The 24662-nt window shown below is 46.0% G+C and overlaps 1 protein-coding gene across 5 annotated transcripts in view; it reads right to left on the reverse strand.

Moving 5' to 3' along the window:
* The window catches only part of BNIP2 (BCL2 interacting protein 2), a 204630-nt gene that overhangs the window by 129704 nt on the left and 50264 nt on the right, over positions 1-24662 (reverse strand). For all 5 annotated transcript variants that reach the window (XM_085643699.1, XM_085643701.1, XM_085643700.1 and 2 more), the window contains exon 3: positions 18043-18159. In XM_085643699.1, the coding sequence (XP_085499825.1) occupies positions 18043-18159 (117 nt within the window). The remainder of the gene's footprint in view (positions 1-18042; positions 18160-24662) is intronic.

Here is a 24662-nt window from a genome sequence, read left to right on the forward strand (position 1 = left end):
AGACAAACAGAGAAGGAGACACAAGATTGAGACCTTAATTGCTGGAGACACACAAGATCTGGAGATGGACTCTAAAAATAGGTCTGTCAACAAAGACTGAATATGCTACTTACCAGTATGCATCTGTTCTTGGCATGTAGGGCTGCTGACATTCATATCTGTGCATAGATCGCCGCCTAGTGTTGGGTCCGGATGTTTGCACGTGGTTGTCCTGGAAGAGTCTTCGAAGTGTCCTTGGATAGGTGACTCCTCCCCTGGACTACAGTGCGCATGGGCATCCTCTCCATCCTCAGATTGTTTTTCGCCATTGTGGCAGTGATGGAGTAGATACAGAAAAGTGATGGCCATGCTTACAGTAATTCTGAGAGCTGCAGCTGCTACAGGCGCCGGGGAGGAGGGAGGGCGATATGAATGTCAGCAGCCCTACATGCCAAGAACAGATGCATACTGGTAAGTAGCATATTCAGTTCGAGGCATGTGGGCTGCTGAATTCATATCTGTGCATAGAATATATAGCAGTGCCCTCTATTAGCGGCGGCTACCAGTGCCAGCTGCAGCGGTCTGAAAAAGGGTTTTGAGAACAGCCTGTCCTACAGCTGCCTGCTGTTTTGATTGCACATCTACACAATAGTGTTTGGTAAATGTGTGTGTAGTGGACCAGGTGGCTGCTCTACATATATCATGCAGGGGAATATTTCCTAGAAAAGCCATGGAGGCCCCTAACTTGCGTGTTGAGTGGGCTCGTGGGGGAATAGTTAATGTGCGTTTTGCCTTTTGATAACAAATTTGGATACACTTAACTATCCATCTGGCTATCCCTGCTTTGGAGATGGCGTTACCTTTGTGGTGTGGGGCAAAGGCAACGAACAGTTGTTTGGTCTTCCTAAAGGGTTTGGTCCTGTCGATGTAATACATGAGGGCCCTTTTGACATCTAGTGTGTGGAGTGCCCTTTCCGCGACAGTTTGTGGGTTTTGGAAGAAAACGGGCAGTTCAATAGTTTGATTCATGTGGAACTGCGATATTACCTTGGGCATGAATTTGGGGTTGGTACGTAGTACGACCCTGTTGGCATGAACCTGTATAAATGGCTCTTGAACTGTTAGTGCCTGGAGTTCACTAACTCTTCTTAAAGAAGTGATCGCTACCAGGAAAGCTACTTTCCAGGTGAGGAATTGAATCTCGCATGAGTGGAGAGGTTCAAAGGGTGGACCCATCAGGCGTGTGAGGACCAGGTTGAGGTTCCACATTGGAGCCGGTGGGTGGCTTGGTGGAATGACTCGTTTGAGTCCTTCCAAGAATGCTTTGATGGCAGGCACTCTGAATAGAGAGAGGTGCTGCCTGGTTTGTAGATAGGCTGATATTGCGGTCAAATGGACACGTATAGAGGTGTACGCCAGATTGCATCGGTATAGGTGTAGGAGGTAACAAATGATGTTTTGGATGGATGCGTCCAGCGGGTTAATGTCATTATTACCGCAATAAATGACGAACCTTTTCCATTTGGCTGCATAGCAAGCTCTTGTAGTGGGTCTTCTGGCCTCCTTGATGATGTCCATACAGTCAGGTGGCAGGTTGAGGTAGCCAAACTCTAGGACTTCAGGAGCCAGATCGCCAGGTTCAGCTGTTGCGGATCTGGGTGCTGAATCTCTCCATGGTTCTGCGTCAAATGCGCGTGTTTGATCCGCAGCCTTTGATGCGGCACCACGGAAAGTTCGAGGAAGGTGGTGTACCATGGCTGGCGTGCCCACGTAGGAGCAACTAGGACGAGTGTCAGGGAGTGTTGTCTGAGTTTGCGAGCCACCAGCGGTATCAACGGCGCTGGGGGAAAAGCGTACGCAAATCTGCCGGACCAGTTCATCCATATCGCATTGCCCTGCGACTGCGGATGTGGGAACCTGGCGGCAAAGCTTTGGCATTTTGCGTTTTCGCTTGTGGCGAACAGGTCTATCTCTGGATGACCCCACTGCTGGAAGTACGGCTGGAGTACTGATGGGTGTAACTCCCACTCGTGTATCTGGTGGCTGTGTCTGCTGAGTAGATCCGCCATCTGGTTGTCCTTGCCGGGGAGGTGTTCCGCCATGAGGAACATGTTCCTCTGAATGGCCCACTTCCACATGCTCTGAGCCAGATGAGACAACTGTGGAGAGTGCGTTCCTCCCTGCTTCTGTATGTAGTACATTGCGGTCATGTTGTCCGTCCGGATCAACACGACCTTGTTGCACAGATGTACTTTGAATGCCTTCATGGCCAGGAAGATCGCCATCAGTTCCAGAAGGTTGATGTGCATTTTCTTCTGTTGTGTCGTCCATAGTCCCTGCACTGTGTAGTGGAGTACATGAGCTCCCCATCCCTGGAGAGACGCGTCCGCTGTCAGTACTATTTGTGGAACAGGCTCTTGGAACGGTCGGCCCTTGCAAAGGTTTTGTGGATTCCACCAATGCAGAGAGTTGTATGCCCGACTGCTCACCAACACTAGGTCTTTCAACTGTCCTTGAGCCTGATTCCACTGACGTGCTAAGCACTCCTGAAGCGGGCGCATATGTAATCTCGCGTGCGGGACTATGAAAATGCAGGAGGCCATCATGCCTATCAACTGCATGAACACTCGAGCAGGAAGGGAGTGTTGGAGTTTGAACTTGGAAATCAGCATTTGCATGCTGTTGATCCTCACTAAATTTGGCTGAGCTGTGGCCGCCAGAGTGTCTATAGTCGCACCCAGGTACTGTTGTACGTGTGCGGGCTGGAGATGGGATTTTGGGTAATTTAGTGAGAATCCCAGACTGTGAAGGAGGTGAATGGTGCGGGACATGTGGCTGGCACGTTGCCGGGCTGACTTCGCTTGAACGAGCCAGTCGTCCAGGTAGGGGTAGACGTGTATGTGCTGCCTCCGTAGATGTGCCGCCACAGTAGCTAGGCACTTTGTGAAAACCATGGGTGCTGTTGTCACGCCGAAGGGCAGGACTTTGAATTGATAGTGCTGTCCCTGAACAGTGAACCGGAGGTATTTTTTGTGTGAGGGGTGAATGGGTATGTGGAAATACGCATCCTTGAGGTCCAGTGTGGCCAGGAAGTCTCCCTGCTTGAGAAGCGGAAGGACTTGCTGGAGAGTGAGCATGTGAAAGTGCTCGGAAAGAATGTACCGGTTCAGGGGTCTTAGGTCTAGTATAGGTCTGAGTGACCCGTCCTTTTTCGGTATTAAAAAGTAGAGGGAGTACACTCCCGTACCTTGCTCGTGGACGGGTACGACCTCTATAGCGCCTTTTAGAAGCATACTTTGCACCTCTTGCTGTAAGAGCGTTAAGTGCTCTGAGGACATAGGACGGTTTCTTGGAGGTATTGTGGGTGGAGTGGAGGTTAGCTCTAGACAGTAACCGTATTTGACAATATCTTTGACCCACCTGTCCGTGGTGATGGAGTTCCACGTGGACAGGAACCTTTGTAGCCTTCCCCCGACAGGTGTTATGTGGTCGGGAGGAAGGGAGAGGGCGTCACTGCTTGTTCTTGGGGGAGGACCTGGTGTTGCCGTAGCCGCGTCCTCTGCCCTTTGTACTGGAGCCACGATATCCACCCCGGGTGTTTTTATCGTAGGTGGTTTGGGTATTGCCCTTGTTGTATGTCTGCTGTGACCCCTGTCCTCTACCTGCTCCTCTATTTCCGGGGCGACGAAAGGAGCTGCTCCGAAAGGACTGAGTCTGGAGAGCCCCCATGGACTTTGCAGTGTCCGTGTCCTTTTTTATTTTCTCAAGGGCTGTGTCAACCTCCGGCCCGAATAAATAGTCGGGGTTGACAGGTTGATTTAGGATATTATTTTGCACCTCGGGTTTGAACCCGGAGATTTGCAACCAGGCATGTCGTCGCAGCATGACGCTTGTGTTTATGGCCCTGGCAGCCGTGTCTGCAGCATCTAGTGCACACTTGATGGAAGCATTTGTGAGTAGCTGTCCCTCTCTGATAAGAATTTCTGCACCTTCTTTGAACTGGTCAGGGAGATGTTGGAGTAGTTGCTCCAATGTGTCATAGTGCGCTCTATCGTAGCGAGCGAGGAGCGCTTGAGTGTTGGCTATGCGCCATATGTTGGCAGCCTGGGCGGCAACTCGCTTGCCAGAGGTCTCTAACACCTTGGACTCTTTGTCCGGGGGAGGAGCGTCACCTGTCGTTTGCGAGTGTGCCCTCTTGCGAGCATTCGCAACGACAATGGAGTCGAGAGGTAATTGGCCTCTGATGTAAGTAGGGTCCCCAGGTGCTGATCTGTACTTTTTGTCGATCCTGGGGTTTATCACCCTTGCCCTGGTGGGTTCCTTGAAGATGTCCTTGGCTGGTTTGAGGACCCCTTTCAACATGGGCAGAGTCTTTACATGCCTTTCTGAGGAAGCAAAAGTGTCCATAAGGAAGTCGTCTTCCACGGTGTCAGAGTGAAGCTGCACTCCATGATTATTTGCAGCACGTTCAATAAGAGCGTTGAACGCTGCAGTGTCCTCTGTGGGAGATGTTTTCGCTCCATAGAGCTGTGGGTCCTGTGCATCTAGAGGTGCACTGGGGTCTGCAGGGTCGCCCCAAGTTTGATCAGGGTCCTGTTGGTCATCAGGGTCCATGTCTCCGTGGTAAGGGACTTGGTCATCCATATAGTCTGCCAACGCATCCGTGTCGGAGTGTGTGGGAGAGAATGATAGAGGATCCTGGTAGGGCGAGTCGAAAGATTCGCAAAGCACAGGTTCTGAGTCCACAGGCAGCTTTCTTTTTAATGGGATCCTGAAAGGGTCCAAGGGTGGCTCCGAAGTTATCCTCCGGTCATGGATAATCATCCTGCCGGTGTTGGCGTCGATGTAATGTGACGGAGACGTCTCAGCAGGTGTAACCGTGGTGTGGGTGACCCGTGTCCTGAGTTGGAACATTTTCGGGATCGTGGATGGCGGCAGGCCAAAAGTTATGGCGGCTGGCGCCGAAGAGGCTGCTTGAGCTTTTAGTGGGCCGGAGCCCGACGTGTCCTGGAGGACCGTTTGGGTTTTGCTGCCTTGTGCTGCAACGGTTCGCACTTGAAGCGCTTTCGAGGCCTTAGCTCCGACCAGGTTTGTAGAGGCGGCCGTGGACTTTTTCGGCGCCGGTGGGTCATCGGGTCGAGGGGCGGAAATGGCAGTCGACGTTTTCGATGCTGGAGGCTTTGGTGTTGCCGTGGAAGCGACGTGAGACGCAGCAGGCAGTATGACCTTCGGTTTAGGAGTCGATGGCGTCGGCGCCGCGAGCCGAGCAGGTTTGATGGCACCGAGGGCCTTTTTCCGTATGCCGACTCCGACATCGGCCGCTTCAAGTTCGGCACCGAAGTCTCGTTTGTTGCGCTCGGTGCCGATGCGTGTTGCTGGCGTCGAAGGTGTGGAAGGCCTCGATCCGACTAGCGCCACTTTCGGTTTCGGTTTCATTTGTACCAGTGCAGCTTTCGGTTTCGGTTTGGTAGAAGGGAAACCAGCCGGTTTAGGTAATAATGGCTGCCGCGGAACGTCCGAGGCCGGGGCCGAAGAACTGCGGGATAGGTCTCGGGTAAGGCCCGAAGGCGATCCCTCGACCGGAGCCATAGACTGTGGCACTGGGCTCTCGTCAGTCTGAACGGGTAGGCCTTGCTCGTCATTGGAGCTACTCTCTTCGGCCCCTAAGGCCTCATCGCCGTCTCCTACCTCGGTGTTGTCTTCATCTCTGCGAAAGAGTGATTCGTCGACGTCGTCCGAACCGGAGTCATGTTCGGAACCGGGATTGGAGGGTAGGATTTCCAATTCCTCGACATCTTCGGCGTTGAAGATGTCTGCCGGGGCCGGTGCCGCGTGCTGCGCTTAGAGTCTCGCCGCTCGTCGATTCCGTAGAGTCTTCTTGGAACGGAACCGGGCACAGGCCATGCATGTCGATTCGTCGTGGTCCGGCGACAAGCATTTGTTGCACACCGGGTGGACGTCGATACGGGGATATTTCGCATTGCATACCGGGCACCTCTTGAATGGTGTCCTCGACTCCATCGTCGGTATCGTCGGTGTCGTCGATGGTCAGGTAAAAAGCGAAAAGTTGTTTCCAAGGTTAGTAAGCTAACAGGTAGAGTCGAAACCGATCGAGTGAACAGTACCGACGCGAACTAAAGGCCTTTTGGCCTCGATTCAAAGTTTTTCCTAACTGGAGTTAAGATAGCACATCCGAACCCAATGGCGGAAAAAAACAATCTGAGGATGGAGAGGATGCCCATGCGCACTGTAGTCCAGGGGAGGAGTCACCTATCCAAGGACACTTCGAAGACTCTTCCAGGACAACAACGTGCAAACATCCGGACCCAACACTAGGCGGCGATCTATGCACAGATATGAATTCAGCAGCCCACATGCCTCGAACAGTTCATTTACCAAAAGTTCTAAATAAGCAAGCAGATTTTCTAAGCAGCTTTTATAAGAAAACAACAAACAGATTTTAGAGGACGATGTCCAAGAAATCTTTTTGGAATGAGCTCATTCAACAATTTTTCTCTTCACAGAGTCTCAGAAAACGAAATGCCCAGACTTTGTATCTAAACTTTTGGATCCAGGCTCTCTGGGCAATGCTTTCTAATTAATTGTTAGAAGACATTACTCTTTGGATTTCCTCCAATTCCATTAATACTAACAGTCATCTTTAAACTCAAGACTATCAAGCGAGAATGATTCACATTCCCCTGGAGTGACCCAATCAATGCTGGTACCTTGACCTGCTATAAATATCAATGAAGACACACAAGATGTTGTCCAAACCTCCTCAATGTGACAGCAATAATAATCCCTCTGAATCTGCCATTATTTAATTTGGAAGTATGGCTCCTAAAATCAGAATAATCTAAGCTTCCACAGTCTTGCATGGACATTCTTAGACAGGCTAAACGTTGGTCATCAAGAACATTCTACATGTGCTAATAGAAGGGATTTAGCTTACGGTATCAGCAACAATATCACAAACCAATCCACAGCCGTGAAGAATTGATACTTCTGTACCTGTTATATCTAGCAAAACTGCAGTGGTTTGCCATTAAATTCTTGCAGCTATAACACCTTACAGGAAAGGTAATCACACACACCTTTTAAGGATTGCGATTATAAACATTTAGATTGCTTAAAGAAAATCTATTCTCCCACATGACTGCCCCCACCTCCCTGGAGCTAAATCTGGTTTTGTCAGAATGAATAGGCCCACTTTTGAACCAATGCACAAGGCTTTATTGTAGCATCTATCTTGGAAGACCGCTTGTCTAGTGGCTATAAATTCAGCTTGTAAAGCTACAGAAATTCAAGCCCTTTCTGAATTGAACCCTTTATGAGTAATAATGAGGAACCATCCATCTTTCCTTCCAAAAGTGATATAATAATTTTATTTAAAAAAAAAAAAGCCCATTACTCTCCTGACTTTATACTTCATAAGAAAAGCATTTCTTACATTTTCTGGATGTCAGGACAATGTTAAACTTCTATATGGACAATATTAAAAGATTATGCATAAAATGCCAAGGAACAGGCACTTCTCAATAATCCATTTTTTCTTGGATGATGTGATTGTAGGTATGACTTCTAAATAAGACCTGGACTAGGAAACTCAGGCCATTACATTAGAGGCGGTTATCATGGCCTGGTTGAGCAAGTCTTTTATCAGGCATATGTAAGGTGGTCAACTGGAAATCAAGCCACACTTTTACAAGCCACTATTGTCTTGATTTCAGTACGCAAGCACACTCTAGTGTTGGTTAAGCCACTCTGAGAATTTTTCTAAGCAAACTCTGCTATTGGAGTTACTCCAATTACTCATGTTTATACAAACCCTTTAATCCCTTAAGTTTTAGGGATGCAAAGGGAGCAATAGATTCCTTGCTTGTTACTCTATTCTCACGTTCAATAAAGATCAATACTGGATTTTTTTCCATTTGATCAGGCACTTTATGTGAGGTGGGTTGGTATATGCTGTCCACTAGTTAAAGTAGGCACCTTGTACCAGGCGACACAACCCTTATGATGTCTGAGGTCAAAGATAACCTTATTGAAAGCTATCCTAGTGGTAGTGAAGGAGAGCAGCCTTCAGGCTTAATCTTGAAGGAATGTAAAGCAGTTTGTTTTACCAGATTACTACCACCTTAATGATTAAATGAAAGGAGAACCACACAGTGTTGATATAAAAATATGTATTTATTAATATAACACTCTACCAGTCTCCACACGAAACTAGGGCACAAAGTATATAATTCTAAATCCATAGAACATTCGTAAATAGCAAAATACACAGCGTGCTCCAGGGGGAGTCAGAACCATATACTAAAACAAGCACTGGCATAGCCAATAGGTCTCGCCTTTGGGACCTGCTGCATAACTAGATACTTATAAGGTTCCAAAGGCGAGACCTATTGGCTATGCCAATCCTTGTTGTTTTAGTTTACAAAGTAAGATGTTGCAGCTGCAAGAGTTCTTTCTTACAAAATGTCTAACTGCCTGGTCATTACACAGCCCATCAATCATAAACACACGCATCTCAGTTCTGGTACTTTTAGTAGTTCTGGTGCAGAGTCCTAGCAAACACCTGGGTTGATGTACAAGCTACGAGTGCGCGATGCCCTGGCTGTTTCTCAGACTCTAAATCTGATGCTTTCTTCCCAAAATGTAATTACCCAAATGTGCTCGGAGCTGCCAGGTCAGATCTGTGTTCAGGAGGAGATTCGCGAATCCCCCATCTCTGAATGACAGGCAGTAATTTGTTCACACATCTCACTTTCCTCATCCACGCTTTAATATTTATTCTATGTGTGCGCACTGTAAAGGCTGCTCTGGCCACTTAGCTGTCTTTAGTCCTTTCCAGCCAATAGCAATCAGCGCACACAGACGCAGTTTTCCTTTCACGGTATGATATGGTCCTTTATGTAACATCAGAACACTTAGAGCTGTTCCCTGACGGGCATGGACCGGCTGTCAGCCTCCCTTGTGACGTGGCATTATCTGCCAGCTAGTTTTACGCAATGTAAAGTGTGGTTTACCACCATCAGTCACTTCTCTTCAGGAGCAGCGTGTCACAATGAGGCGTCGAAGCGCTTTGCAGCAGGTTAGCAAGCTACTCCGTGGAGCCCAGGCTACAGCTAGTAATGGGGTTCCTATACAAGGTTTTTTTGGCAAAAGGCGCCACAACCAGGTCTTGAGTGGAATAAAAAAATGTTTAAACGCATGCCACGTCAATGTATGTATATGGAATTTGTGTAGCACGAACCAAGCAAGCCAAAAGGCATTGCAGCGCTATAAATGGTCAAAGACGGGCATTTGCAGGATTGAGGGGCTAGACTAGGAGTATGTCTGGGTCACGGCATCCCACCCTGGTCTGAAAGCAGCCTCCTAGCTTGCAGCATACCGGGGAAACACTAGGGGTCATAATGGCAGCTCCAGCACCCTTCCCGCCCTGGACACTCTTACAATGGATGCCACCAGGTTTGGCGCGAGCCTGTGCTTTTGATGTTCTTAAACTGCGAGTATGCTCACAAACATGAAAGCCAGTGCCCGCCAACTGCAGTCTAATGCAATATTTCCAAGACACAATCTTTCCACGAGAGAGGGCGGTGGGAACCACAGGCTCCCCTTTATTTGCTCTTGCCAAGTATGTTTGCTATTCACTGCACACACAAAACCAGGCTGGGAAGCGAGCAGGGGGGCTTCTTGTCCCGGTAGAAGCTGGCCGCCCCGTAAACGCAGGCAGACTGTAGGCTGCGCTGGTCGTCTGCTGGTAGTAGGCAGGGGCCAAGAAGCCCTTCTCCTACAACCCGGCAGTTAAATAAATACAGGGAAAAAAGAGCTAGGACGTGGCCACATCTCACTTTCCTCATCCAGGCTTTAATATTTATTCTGTGTGTGCGCACTGTAAAGGCTGCTCTGGCCACTTAGCTGTCTTTAGTCCTTTCCAGCCAATAGCAATCAGTGCAAACAGACGAAATAAGAGATCCGCATGACACGACCTTAAAACAAAGCACAGAGGAACCGAAAATCCCTCCTATCTATATATACATCAAAGCAGCTATTCTCCAATCGTGTCACCTTCTTATGTGTAATGAATGTGAGGTGAAACAAAAAAGGGACATCAATAACCCCAAGCAAGAGCAAAGCACAAAGCAATTCAAAAGATAGCGCCAGTGACTTTTCTGCTGCAGAGAGGAATGATGTACCAGCACGCTCTGGCAGACAACAAAGGGCAATCATTCACGCTGTCATGTAAGAGAGCAAATAAGAGTGTCGGAGAAGGGGAAAAACAAGCGCGGATGTCAACGATTGTATCGAAGAGGGTGTGACACTGACTGCAGCCCTCATTTACTAACGGTAGTCTTCTGTTTCCAATTAACGCGAGACGTGGGTGCGATAATTGGAAACAGATGGCGCTGATGCTCAGTCCCGAGCTCCCTAGGCCAGGGGAGAGAGAAGGCGGGACATGCACTAACCTTTGCCCTATTGCGTGCTGTCTTTCTTAGAAAGACGCACGCAAAGGCAAATAGTGGGTGCGCCGAAAAAGAAACACACGTACGAGCGTGTGTTCAGAGTTTAAAGTCCTTACTAAAAGCCTTGCAGAGCAGCACATGCGCGCTGGCTCAGGCGAGACCTAAAAAATGGTACAACAACGACTTCAATAGACACAGAGCCTAGAGCACGTAGAATTGCTGGTACCCCAAGGAACCACCCAGGAGTGCCATAGGGAGCCCACAGACGACGAATGCAATGAGGAAACACAGACACATGCTCCGTACAACTCTATGGGAAAGTCGCTGTTGGAAAGTTACAAGTTAAGGACACTTCTAAGAGGACTTCGAGCAAACCCTTTGGAACTTAGGAGGTTCTAAGGCCAACCCACCAGTGAGTACCGGAGTACCCATGTTACCTATCCCAGAGGAGCCGGATGCATAGGGTTAAGTGGTGTCGGAAACCTTCGTCGTTTTCAATGGAGAGCTGCAAAGAAGTCCTGCTGCCAGGAGGGCGAAGAATGTCCAGTGGAATCCAAGCCTGGATTCGAGGTGAGAAGAACCTGAAAGCAGAGGGGACAGTCTGGGTCACTTCAGATGACAAGGGGCTCAGTAGTCGAATGGCTACTAATGTCGAGTGCTTCAGGAGTGAAGAAGGGTTGTTTGACTCAGCAGCCATGGGGACCAGGAGACATTGAGGATGACCAAAGTCCAGAGGTGAGCTGCCCCACGAAGGGTGTCGAGAGCTGAGGGGTCGATGTCCGGCTGGAGCACCAACAAGCATTGGCAACTGCAACCAAAGCAGACAGAGTAAACAAGTTACGGTGTGGACCAGCAAGGTCCACAGGACTCTCCAAGCAATGGGGAGTCAGGGCAAGTCTGGAGCAACCAGCTAAGCCCAAGAATTAGCAAGGTGACCCTCACCAGGACCCACAGGCCAACGAACCAGGGAACGCGAGGAGACCTCAAACAAGTCTACAAAGCACTAGCCCACAAGATACTCGTGGAGTGGAGGCCAGAAATCTTTGGTGCAAATACTGCTCGGGGTCAGGACTACACGAAGTCCAAAGCACAGGCTCAGGAATCATCACTAAGCATATGCAACTGCAAATGTATGCGGTGCACAGGGGTTTGGGTTGCACGGTCCCCACGAGGGATACTGGTCTCAGAGCCGCTGAGAGGGCAGATCGACCTCGAGGAACTTCGGGAACCCACCTCCTGTGTTGCTGAAATCTTCAGACTCCTCAGGAGTTTGAGAAAAGAAAACCGGTCAGACGTGTTTAGGTGCCTGCTTTTGCAGGGGAGTAACTCCTTTACTCCAAGGGAGATTCTTCAGTCATTCAGCGCCGTGCCGGCAGTAGGAAGTACTTGGTTTCTTCTTAGCACAATCGTGTCCAGGTAAAATCTAAAGTCCTGTAGCATGGTTTCCCACTTTATACCCATGGGAAGGGGTTGGACAGATTCTGTGGACCCTCCTAGGGGAGGGGCAGGACCGAGGGGTGGCTACATCCTTGTCCTTTGTCCAATTTTGCACCAGAGCAGGAGCAAAAGGCTCCTGGAACTGGTTTGAGCTGGACTATGCACAGGGACACCAAATGTGCCCCAAGTGCAGAATTTCTGGCACTCTAAGAGTGCACCCACACAGCCCCAATACACTAAATCTTGTCTGGGAGGTGGTTACACCTCCCTGTGACAGAATGCCTATTGTCATGCCTTCCTCGGCGCGAGCTTGGCTCAGCAGCAGGAGAGCAGAATCGTGTCTGTGGCTGAAAGCATCCATTTTGTGCTGCCCAGGTCAAGAAAGCTGGTACCGGGTTTACCGGTGACCAACATATGTCCCTTCAGAAGGGTGGAATCATACCTCCCCCACCAGTTACTGGCGGGGAGGTATGATACCAAGGTGTTTGACACCAAACACGACATGTTTCTAAGCCGCAGTTTCAAAGTTAGCATTTACCGTGAGGTTATAATGCACTTAAAGATACATGTCTGGCTGCATCACAGACAACCCCGGAGAACGGTCTCCGAAGGATGTAGAGGGGCCTCAGGATTGTTAAGGCCTGCGATAGGGGTGACTCATAGGTTTTTAAGTGATTTAGATAGATATAGTGAACCTATATCTTAAGTGGTGCAAGCACCAGCTTACACCATCTGCTGTAGCAGGCTGGTTGTGTCAATTTGAATGGCCTCTCAGGGGTGGCATAATACATGCTTCAGCCCATGGGAGGCCTTTGGGGGTACCTATGCCCTGGGTACATGGTGTACCATATACTAGGGACTGATAAGGGTACCCCAGAATCCAATCTGGAGTGTACCGAAAGTACATGCATAACAATGTACAGGAGAAAGCAGATAGACAGGGGTCCTAGATAGCAGGATCCCAGTCAGACTAGGCCAAAAACAGTAAAAGTGGGGGTAGCCATAAGAAGCAGATACTACTTTACTACACTTTGTTAAGCCTTAAAACTGGTTACTCAGTGGACAAGTGACCAGCACACCTAATGCTACTGTCTCCTGACTGCTCTGTCGACCAGTTTGCTAATCATTCCCCATTTCAAGTGAAAGAGGAAGGAGCCAAAGGATTCTCTGTTGTATCACCGTCTTTTTGGAACAGCTTTCCTTCCCTTCATTAGTTACTGATCAATCATTTCTCTTTGGGGAATGATGTTTATTCATCCTATAAGTATATGTAAGTCCTATGTGTTTTGAGTCTTTGTCTATTCAGCACCTCAGTCATAAGAAATATTTATAAGTGTATGCAGCGCTCTGAAAAAGCAAGTCATAATATCATAAGAGATTAAAATTGTAGAATGAGTTTTACCCATATTCATGGCTGGTTAACCCTAGCATCCAAGGGCAGCACAGTTCACAGTGCACATAAAGATCCCAACAATGACTTCCTTACTGTTCCTCAGCAAAGTGAGCGGCAATAATTGAGGGAAATGAGGGCGTAAGGTCATAAACAAACCGTGGGCCAAACGAAGAAAAAATGGGGAGAAAAAAAAAAATAACACTGCAACCTCTTTTTGGCAAACCAACTGTGAAGGCATAGTACAATAACAAATTAGGACTTCACAATTAGTAGTACGAAAATGAGTTACTTACCTGTAACTACGGTTCTCCAGTATGGGTATCGTTCATAGATTTACATGCTTGAATCATCCCCGTCGTTGTGAATAAGTCAGATCATGAAGGATGCACTTCTTTGGTAGCAATCTACTCCCAATCTCTCTCTGGGACTGTCATTCCTTTCTCCTCTTCGAGTTTGTTCTGACAACAGATGCATCTTTGGAAGGTTGGGGAGCACATTTGCAAGACCTCCAAATAAGCGGCAAAATGCATATCAATTTTCTGGAACTACGGACAATTTTTCTAGCCCTCCAGTCTTCCTCCCAGGGATAAGAGCATCCTCAGTCCTTATACGCAGGGACAATACCACCTGCGTGCATTATCTGAACAAGCAGGGAGGAACAAGATCTCCGATCTTATCTTGGGAAGCTTAAAAGATATGGGAATGATCTTTACCACATCATATAACTATCAAAGCGGGAGCATCTCCCAGAAATATAAAACAACCTGGCAGACACCTTGAGCAGCTTGAGTCAATCAAATCACTAGTGGGAACTCAAGCAATCGGTTCTCAACCACAACTTCCAAAAATGGGGAACACCCGACTTGGACCTATTTGCGTCTCAGGGGAACCAGAAATGCCGGTCCTTCCAGTAGGGAACCTCAGACAGGGTCATGGGGGAATGCGTTTTCGATAAGATGGTCAGGAATCTTTGCGTACGCTCCCCCCCCCCCCCCCCCCCTCCCATTTCCTCTGATATCCAGGGTGTTGATGAAAATGAACCGTGCCAACTCCTCCTAATTGCTCCATGTTGGCCTCGTCAGCACTGGTTCATGGAGAATCCTTATCGCCTTCCTTCATCAGCCACACTGCTAACGATGAACAAGGAACAGATCCTGCAGCTGCACTCAGCTTCTCTTTAATTACATGCCTGGAACCTGAGTACAAGGATATAGTTATCCCTCAGGATTGTAAAGATATTTTGTCCAGGGCAAGAGCTGCGTCTACTACTAAAACATATAGACTAAAATGGAAACGTTTTTGTTCTTGGTGCAATAGCTATGATACTCACCCTCTCTCTCTTCCCCAGAAAAAAATCCTGCCTTATCTCCAATCTCTGGCAAGATCAGGTCTGGCGTATGCTTCAATAAGGGGATACCTCGCAGCCATCTCTCGATATAGACAGGCGTCTTAATGTGGTTCTCTCGCAGTTAGTGAAACCACCTTTTGAGCAGATCCACAAGATAGAGCTCAAAATCTCTTATGGAAAGTAGCCTTGCTTCTCGCCCTTACATCTGCTAGAAGAGTAAGTGAAATTCAGGCCTTCACCATTGAAGAACCTTACTTACATTTCAGAGGATTATGTGATGCTATGGACAAATCGTAAATTTGTTCCAAAGGTGCCATCCCAGTTTCACCTTAATGAACCTGTAATTCTGCGCACTTTATTCCCGCATCCTTCATCTTCAGCGGAGAAATCTCTTCACTCTTTAGATGTAAAAAGATGCCTTAAGTTTTATTTGCAAAGGGAAAAGCATCTGCGCAGAACGGATCAACTCCTAGTATCCTATGGACCTGTTAAACTAGGATCTGCTGTTACAAAAAGGACTGTGGCACGATGGAATACTGCCACTATTCAATTGTTATTCAAAGGCGGGTAAACCGCTTACAACCAAAACCAGGGCGCACTCCACAAGAGCAGTGTGTTCTTCTGCTGCTCTTTTTGCTGGTGTCCCACTAGAAGAGATTTGCCGTGCCGCTACCTGAAAGAATGCTCATACGTTCACGCAGCACTATTGTCTGGACATGGCAACTTATAGCGAGGGAGCAGTGGGACAGGCAGTCCCACGTCATCTATTTCAAGAAGGTAGGCCTCTATTTTTAGGGGTATTCTTTCTTATCTAATATATAAATTTATATGTTTATATGATTGATGTGTTAAGTACTAGCTCATTAATGTTTTTATATTGGCATGTATGTTATAACCCACCATCCTCTAAGGTACAAGGGTTTATATTAAAGTACTATTAAACATGCATGTTTATGAGACTGCTAGCTACTCTGAGTGAAGCATGTGAATCTATGAAATATCCAATACTGGAGAAGAAAATGGAGTTATTTACCTGTAACTACGGTTCTCCAGTATTGGTATCTTTCATAGATTCACATGCGACCCACCATCCCTCCCCGGAGAGGCTTCCTTTATTCCCCAAGGTTTATACTTGCATACTGGTGCTGGAAAATCTGAGGAACCTAGCCTCTCTTGGGATTGTTCTAGAGGGTGCCGTCTCTTGGTTGGATTTAGTTATTTTTACAAAAAAGGGTGGATAGGCTATTGCACTGACTTTTCACTGCATGGTGGCATATGGTAATTCTATCTACTGCTTTTATATGAATACCGTGGGACTCCCACTACAACGACGGGGATGATTCAAGCATGTGAATCTATTAAAGATCCAATACTGCAGAAATTATGTAACCGTTATATAATGAATCAGAAGGAAGGATAATCACAGGAAAATGTACAAAAAGACAGAGAAAGAACAAGCTGTAGGTGCAGAAAAAAATTAAATGATAACCATAAAGTGTAGAAAGTGCCAAAGATATTGACAATGAGCATGGAGCATTTGCAGTTTTGCACATAATGAGAAAAGGTATTTTTTTTTAAACTGTTAAATCCAAGGAAAGATTTTTAGAGCTGTAAAGAATGAAGAAAACCTGAGGGAAAATCAGACTTACTAGTTACCAGGAAAAACTACATGCTAAATGAATGGCAAGCTAAGTTGGATAATCAAATGACAAACAATGGAGAACAATAAATATGTTGTAGGTATGCCAAGTCAGCAGGGGAATAAGGGCACCAAAGCATATTTAGGTCTCCAAAAATTACCGTTTTCAAGCAGATACACAGGATCTGCCTGTTTTGAATCCAAGGAAACAAAAAATACATTTTTTTGGCCACTTTACACAGATTTAGGTTAATAAAAAAGTACACCGTCTAGCATAAAACAAAATCTACCTGGGAAATTTCAAACCGATTTCCCTCCACAAATAAATGAAATGTGCATGGAGAACATTTAATACTGCGGTGAGTGTGTATAATAAATAACTTCACGAATATTCTCTAGCAGCTGAACACTTTACTCCTCGCTTCCTTACTACAGATTAAAGAGCTATTACTTTAGTTTCTTTCTGAACCTTTGGTGAGAAATGGCACATGTAAACTCTTAACAGATTGTTCCATTTAGAGTACAATTTCCAACAAATGTAACATGCAGGACAATAATATTCAATAATGAGGCTGTATACAAAAAATATTTCCCACTCATCTAGACTTTGGAAGTACTTGCGCTATCCTTCAGCACTTAAAGCGCCAGCGCTACCTTCAGGGTGCGTTCACCCATTTACACAGGGGAGTGCCCTATGTAAATAAGGGAATTCAGTTGCATCTGTGCCCACGCTTTATTACAGATGCGGGCGCAGAGAAACTCTCAGGGGGGCACACTCAGTCTGCCACCTTCTAGGTGGCGCACTGTGAGTGCGTCCCCCGAGAGCAGCCATCTGGAGGGAAAGAGGGGGTGGGGGGGGAATAGGGTCCTATGGACCTCCCAGACATCCGCTTGCAGGCAGGTGCAGTAACTGACTTCACCCGCCTGCAAGGGGATCTCTAATCCCCTGTAAAAATGCAGGCAGAAAATACAGGGCGGCTGAAAGCAGCCGCCCCGTGTTTTCACATGAATGCGCTGCCCCGAGGGCAGCGAGAGTTCGTGGCTTCACTGGGGCAGCACATTAGTTGTAACAGGGCGCATTTTCATTGTTTGTGCCCGGCGCACATTTAAAGGGTGCGCCATGCGCAAACAATGAAAATGCGTACTACGGCCCCAAGTAGCTATGGCTACAGCTATCGAAGACCTAAAAAGGGAAAAGTAGAAGAATAAAGATTAAATCCAATTCACAAACCAAAAGTGATAAAACATTCTTTGAAACAACAATGGGAGGCATGGGCATTTCAGGAATCCATCCTAGGGAAAATATTGCCGCAAAATGGGTGTGCAAAATGTCAAAAACCGGCTAAACACATCTTTGGTTAATGATCACCATGAAAGTTTATGTAACATGTATGTGTGTAGGCTAGTGCTAAAGACGTTGAGTATTTTGAGAGCACTCAACAATAAGAATGAATCAAATTTGTAACCCCTCCCCTGCACAGGTTAGGCCAAATGCTTAGGATAGATCTTAGCAACAGATGTATAGAGTGCTCAGTGACATCTATAATAATGCCTGGCTGTTGTATTGGGCAGCTCGTTTTCTTCATTTGTCTGACATCCCATACATGCTTTATTACTTAGAAAGTACTTGCACAAAACTATAAAACTGGCATACTAAATGGTTTGGTTGTAAACAATAAATAGTACTTAATTCATACTAACTGAAGGGTAACAACTGTCAAACCAATGTTTAAAGCAAGGTACAACTTTAAGAGATTTAGTTAAAAATATTGCTTACCGGGGGAAATCCTCATCTTGCCACTCCTCCTTAAGCTCCACACCTTCCATTCTTAACCTGGCCTCTGTGGTAGCCACGGATTCCTGGCGCTCCAGGGATCCAGAAGATTTCTCTTGGCTAGGGAAAATATTAAGACAAGTAATGGGAGTGGATCAAGTACCATGTGCCACCTTTCATATACCAAACATTATCAAAATAACAAAAAATGTAAGTTCAATAGCAGTCAACTGTTCGGATTTTGGTACATGTAGCTATGGCAAGAACACCTTGGCCACGTTTCTTTAGTGTGTGAGAATTACATCGATATCATTCAATACATAAAATATGTAAATCGATTACAGAAACTTTGCCTAAAATGCAGTTTTAAGAAATGAAGTGTAAGCGTTGTTCACGAGCAAGACCAAAACAGTGTTCTTGGGCATGAAACTAATATATGAAGTTAAATGCCAGTAGAGACACTATTTGACAACCTACCTATTGTGGGGTAGGAAGAATAAACATTTTATTAGGCCATTAAAACCTTCAAGGGAGTGATACATCATTACACCAAGGAAATGGCAGTGACTATATTTTCAGATGTACAAATAATGAGAGTCTTTAATAGACAATAATGGTCGATTAGACTGGCAGAGTATCCTCTTTGTGGAAATCTGGATTCCGCATTCTAAAAGACTTGTCACGGAATAATGCAGAAGCTGGATGGGCGCATAGTTGCCGGGGCATCTGTCAGATAGGCATTTAAAGGTGAGGCACAACCTTTTAAGGTGCACCATGGATTGAACATTTAACTAGTGAATCGGAGAAGCTCGGCAGCACTCTGCACATTTGTTTAAATTAATCTGCCAATAATGTACAACACTTTCATGGCTGTGTAGAATGGCCTGTCTGGTAGCCTAGTATGCAATGGTAAAGTCCTATGGCTTGTCTTTAGTTATTTTGCTTGGTCCAGCACTTGAACTGTTTTGCTGATCTGCAGTAAGTGATTCGGTTACCCATCTTAGACTCATTTTGACTTTAAAAGCATGACAAATTGAGTGACATCGGTCATGATTGCTTGCTGTGCACAGTATTCTCTCATTTCATGAGACACACAGGCAGGTCTGCGTGACAGTAGAATTGGAAAGGAAGGACAGTCATAAATATAGTGAGAAAGAAGAAAGCGTGGAGTCTCCACTCTGTGCTCACTAATGACCAATTAAGAAAGAGTGAATTCACGCAAGTTCACACTAAAACCTATTAACCACAGACTGATGATGCTGAAAAAGGAAATCATCAGCCAAAGTGTCTAAGGCGGCTGATAGATTAAGGATACACTGGGAAAAGCTCATGTCTGCTTGACCCATAAGTAAGTAAAAAACTGTTTCGGTCAGTTAAACCTTTAAAAATGGATTAAAAAAAGCACAAAACCGAAGTTTATAATGAATAGTAATAACGATAATAATCAGATTTGTATAGTGCTGATAATCACCCGTGACAGTCTTTACATACTGTTCTCACAGTTCCTCAAATAAAAACTAATACACTAATATGAAACAGCAGATAACTTGGTCTGCTCAGTCGCCGATAGGTAAAAAACTGTCTCTGGCTGACATCGTATGCAAATTATACAATTCCCTCCTGGCTCAAAAGTGATATGCAAACCCTCCTTTCAAGGCGGTAACTCACCTGTCATTCGACTGCATAGACTCTAGCCTATGGTAGGAGAAACCCCCACAGCTCTTATACTTTAGGGATCTTTCTATCCAATGGTGTGTTTGGAGGCCTGCCTATGATGCTCCAAGGAAGACTCCTCAAGCCACTACTTTTGGGGGTTTGGCATCTTGCAGGGATCCCTTAAACTTGATCCTGGGTGGACACTTCAAACCAATACTGTTGGGCCCTTTGATGTGTTGCAAGGTTCAGTGTTGTAAGGTTGTTTTAAATCTGCTCGTGGGAGAGTTTACTACAGGGTTCCTTCATCTCAAATATACTACAGTAAAGCAGCACTCCTAACACTTTTCCAAGCTAACCTATGGCGTTTTGTTTTAACTTCTTCATTTCTTGGTTACTTTTTTGCACATCAAGGCTTACTCTCTCCATGTCCTCTTCAAATAACTTAGTTCTTTCTGCTAAATCATCCATCGTGTTTTCCAATATGTGACAACATTATTAAATCTCCCTTTGGTTTGATTGTGAGGTTTCAATCCTTGATTTTATCTCAGATTATCTTATTTGTTCGAAAGAAGCCTGAACAGGTTTAAGACTGATCTCCTTATGGTTCCCATATTTATCAATTCAACAGGGCTCTTGCTAGCAAACAGCCTCTTTTTGTTATGTCCTCGTTTTCAAGTTTCTTTAACAAATCAAACCTATTCGTAATAGGAATATTTGAAGTTGACCTTCCTTTAAGTTCTGTTGGTTCTTCTGCTTGTGGTTTATTTCGGTTCTCAGAGAGCGTACACTTTGAGCCACAGAGCCCCCTATTTGTGGGTTTTCTTTTTTTGTTCAATTATCTTAAAAAATAGCTTATTGAGGGTGTTTTTTTGTGCGTCTCTACTCTCTATAAAGATTCTCTGTTGCATCTTGAAGGTGGATTGGTGTAACTCCCTGTACCACTCACTAGAGTATTTACTCTATGCTTTACATTTAACTTTAGATCTTTGATCCGTGATGGCCATAGCGAGTTTCTATTCTTTCTTATGGTAGCTTGACTGGGAGGCGGAGGTGGGGTGGTTGCGGAAACAAGGCTTTCTAGATGTATAGCACTAATCAAACTTTTTTTATTTGCGTAGAGCAAGCACTATGGTGGCGGGGGCAGGAACCTGGCCGAGAGCTACAGTCAGTCTGGGAACACTGGGAGGATGGTCCATGTAACAAGACCGAATCTTCACAACTACAACTACTTGCTCAATATGTAAGCAAGTGGGTGACATGGTACCAAGCTAGAGTCAGTCGTCTGACGCTGAGAGGATAGCGCGTGTAACAAGCCTGACTCCCCAAAACTGCAACTACTAGTGCATTATCTACGCACATGGATCAAGCTAGGGCGAGCAGCAAAGACATTCTTTGCTTACTGTTTTCTCCATTTGTCCACAACATTATTTAGAGCCGTCTTGGTATGACAACCCAGCGGAGCCAGCAGGTCAGCTTGAGGCAGTAGCAGTGGCCAGCTGTCTTATCTTGTTTGGGGAAGGACCACCATGGGAACCATATCCAATTCGTGTGGGGAGGGAGCTCAGTCGCACTGCTTCAATTTAAAGGTTAGCCAGGAGAGACAAACTTATTCTGGAAACTACAATAGTATTCCAGTGGGAAGCGGTCAGACCCGGGGTTGTCCCAGCTTGCGGGTCCCGTATGGTCACCATTTCTTCAACTGTGAAAGCAACATCCAGTTCGGCTCTATGGAGCAAAATGAGCCTAGGCAGTAGTACATACTTAAGGAGTTGGCTGGATCGCTTAGGATCGGACCGGGGATAGGGAGCATATAACTCCTTGTAGTAAGCGTCAAATGCCTCCGATATCTCCCTTGCAGTGATAACGTAACGCCCAGTGGAGTCCAGGATTCCGGGACTACGCTGAAATACATCTCCTTGTTGACCAACCAGTAGAGAAGCTTTCCATTTTTGGAAACCACATTCATACACTCATTTGGTAGAGGCTCTCCAGCACAGGTGGGCGTCATCAAGCACGAGTTGGCACAGTAAGGCTCTAGCAATTTGAAATAGCAGAAGCAACCTCTCGGGGCTGCCTGCAAGGCACTGCTTTTCAAGTTTTAGTATTCAAGTCTCCAGAAGAGCGCTCTTGCTGTCTTTAAGCATCCCTGATCGGAAAAGGTATGACTTGGTGAACCCACTGTTCATGGCCTTGCCTGCCGTCCAGAGCACCCAAGAGGAGGCGATGGAGCCAGAGTCTGTCTCGAAATATAGTGTGAGTTCTGGTTGGATGCGTGCCCTGAATTGCTCATCTACAAGACACCACACATTTAGACACATCCAGCACACCAAGGTGAAGGGTCGCTGGAGAATGGTCAGAAATACCCCCTAGGAGTATGTGTGCTTCTGTTGTATGGGGCAAGTTAGTAGCTGGGAGAAGAAACAAGTCTATATACGAAAGGGTCTTAGTCGATGCAGACGTGTATATTCGCTACTTGTCAGGTGCCAAGTGCTCCAGGCATCACACAGGCTCAAGGAGTCCAACCATGATCCAAGGAGCAATGCCCCTCAAAGTCGATGCTCCAATGGGGGACCAGAGGAATCCAGCTCTTTGTGAGAAGTTACATTGAAGTCCCCACATATAATTGTGGTGCTTGGAGGGAACCCTGCAGTGACCTTTGTGAGTGTCCCAAGAGTGTGTGCTAGTACGAATGGTGGGACAAAAAAACCCCAAAAAACTTAAGGGACTGAGTGATTTACCCTGTAATGTACCTCCCACTGCCATATAACAATCTAGTGGGTCCAGGTGCATCTTTGTCACTACCAAGGGGAAGGTTCTGTGGAACTGTATAGCTATCTCTCTGGATCCCCTAGCATCTTCTGCGTGGAAGACACGTTTGTAACAGAGTTTAAACATAAATGAGCATTTGGTATCAAGCAAGTGCATCTCTTCTAACAGGAGAGCAGCCAGGCAAGTTCTGCGTCTTTAATCCAGTTGAGTAAGCCATTGACATTGCAAGCCATTACTTGGAAGCTATATTAAAGGAGCAACAAGGGCACCCAAAGGAATTAGACAGGGACCTTGGGTAGATACGTATTGCAGGAAACAGTGGTCCCTGAAACCAAACGATAGAGCAAATAAATGAATATAGTCAAAATTGGAACTATATTATAGCCAATGTCCAGCCGGGCATGGCAACTTTAATAAGTAGAAATTCTTGACAGTAAACAAGGAAATGTAAGTAGAAATTCGGTGGGACACAAGCCTGTATCCTATGACTTACATACCAAGTAGACAGAAAATGACAAAACACATTCAGGCAATTACAGTGATGTTTCTTTGAGAGATAATGAATAGCGAAACATCTGATATTCAGATTGCCACCTTCACATTATATTACATACAGCAATATTTAAGGTGTAGGGTGGGCAACAGAGTCGACGGCGTTTCGATCCTTATGAGAGAGATACAGGATCATCATCAGGACTAAATTAGTTAAATTGCCCTTATTTAGAATGCCTGAGTAAACATCGGACATAAGGCAAACGTACAACCATCATAAATATGGGAAAAACAATGAAATAATAAAGGGGAGGGAAGGGAAAAAGGAAAATAATAATCAATCGATTTGTAATTACATATAAACATTACATTTCGCATCAAAAAGGTACTACGTCAGATCAAGTGCTCGTTCAAGTGTGCATTCCTATGCAGAAGTGACATCGCAAGCAGTTGTTTTATGGCAACTAATGTCTAAACAGAAATACGAAAATAGACGATTTTAAAGGTTACGTTAAAAAAATGTAAAAGACATCATGACAACCGTGGTTTAATAGTCACTAGTTGCGCGGTACGATGTGGACCCGTGAGGCGCACGAGGACGCTAAGTGAAGAAGCCTGTAGAATCCGAAGGGTCAAAGGAGGGGTGGCGGGGAACGAAGGTGAAGAGGGGGTAAGTGGATGGGGGATTACCTCATGTTGCCATGGAGGCAACGGAGAAGATGCCGATTCACGATAAGGTAACGTTGAGTTAAGGATGCGAGTTTACGGTAGGACAATGCCTGTGAATAAATGGAAAACATAAGAAGGGCGAAGTGTAGTAGTGAATGCGTAGGGCGTGCCGTGAATGAAGGGCTTACCTACGGACAATTCTTCCGGGAGGAAGGACACGGATTGGTCTAGTGAAAGAAAGTGAAAGAAATGAATAAGGATCCAAGTATAAGGAGCGGGACATCTGGATCGCGAGTGCGTGGTGGAAGGGCTTACCTCAATCAACTTGCAGAAATGGGTTCCGTGGCCATGCAGTGTGTACGGACGATGCCGGATCAACTGTGGGGGCAGATAGGTGAAGCTACCTAATGTAGGTGTTTCAGGTCATGTGGGTGGTCACATGGTGTATCATGTGACCAGGGAGCAAGGTCGTGCGAGTGTGAAGGCAATTGTCGGCGGAACCAAGGCGCCATGTTGGAAGGGTAATTAAATAATGAGAAAAGTGGCCAGCGGGTAGCGGGACGAGTGGAAAAGAGGAGGGATTCAGTGAGAAAGTGAATGGTAAACGCAAATCGCATATTACAAAGAATTTACAATATGTACATACATATAAATAAAACATGTGATTTATGTGGAGCAATAACCATCAGACATCCAGTGATGGGAAACGATTACCATTAATCACGGAGCCTGGTGTGGAACCCACGGGGGTGTGACCTAGAGTAGGTATTAGTCATTGTTCAGAAAATTGTAGAGTGAAAATGAATCCAAAAAAGTTCATAGTAAAGAGGTCCAGTCCTCAAGGCGATTCAGCCCACTGTGTATGCTTCCTGTTTTGAGAATCCATTTCAATTCCTCTTTGTTTAGCAGTTGGGCGAGATCAGCGCCTCTGGGTGGGATCTTCATTACAGAGATTACTGTCCAGCGTATTTCATTCTCAGAGTGGCCCTTGGCCTCAAAATGTTCAACTAATGGAGCGTTCGGAGTTTTGCATCTTA

The sequence above is a fragment of the Triturus cristatus genome, chromosome 3_1, assembly GCF_964204655.1.
Source record: "Triturus cristatus chromosome 3_1, aTriCri1.1, whole genome shotgun sequence".
Lineage (NCBI taxonomy): Eukaryota > Metazoa > Chordata > Amphibia > Caudata > Salamandridae > Triturus > Triturus cristatus.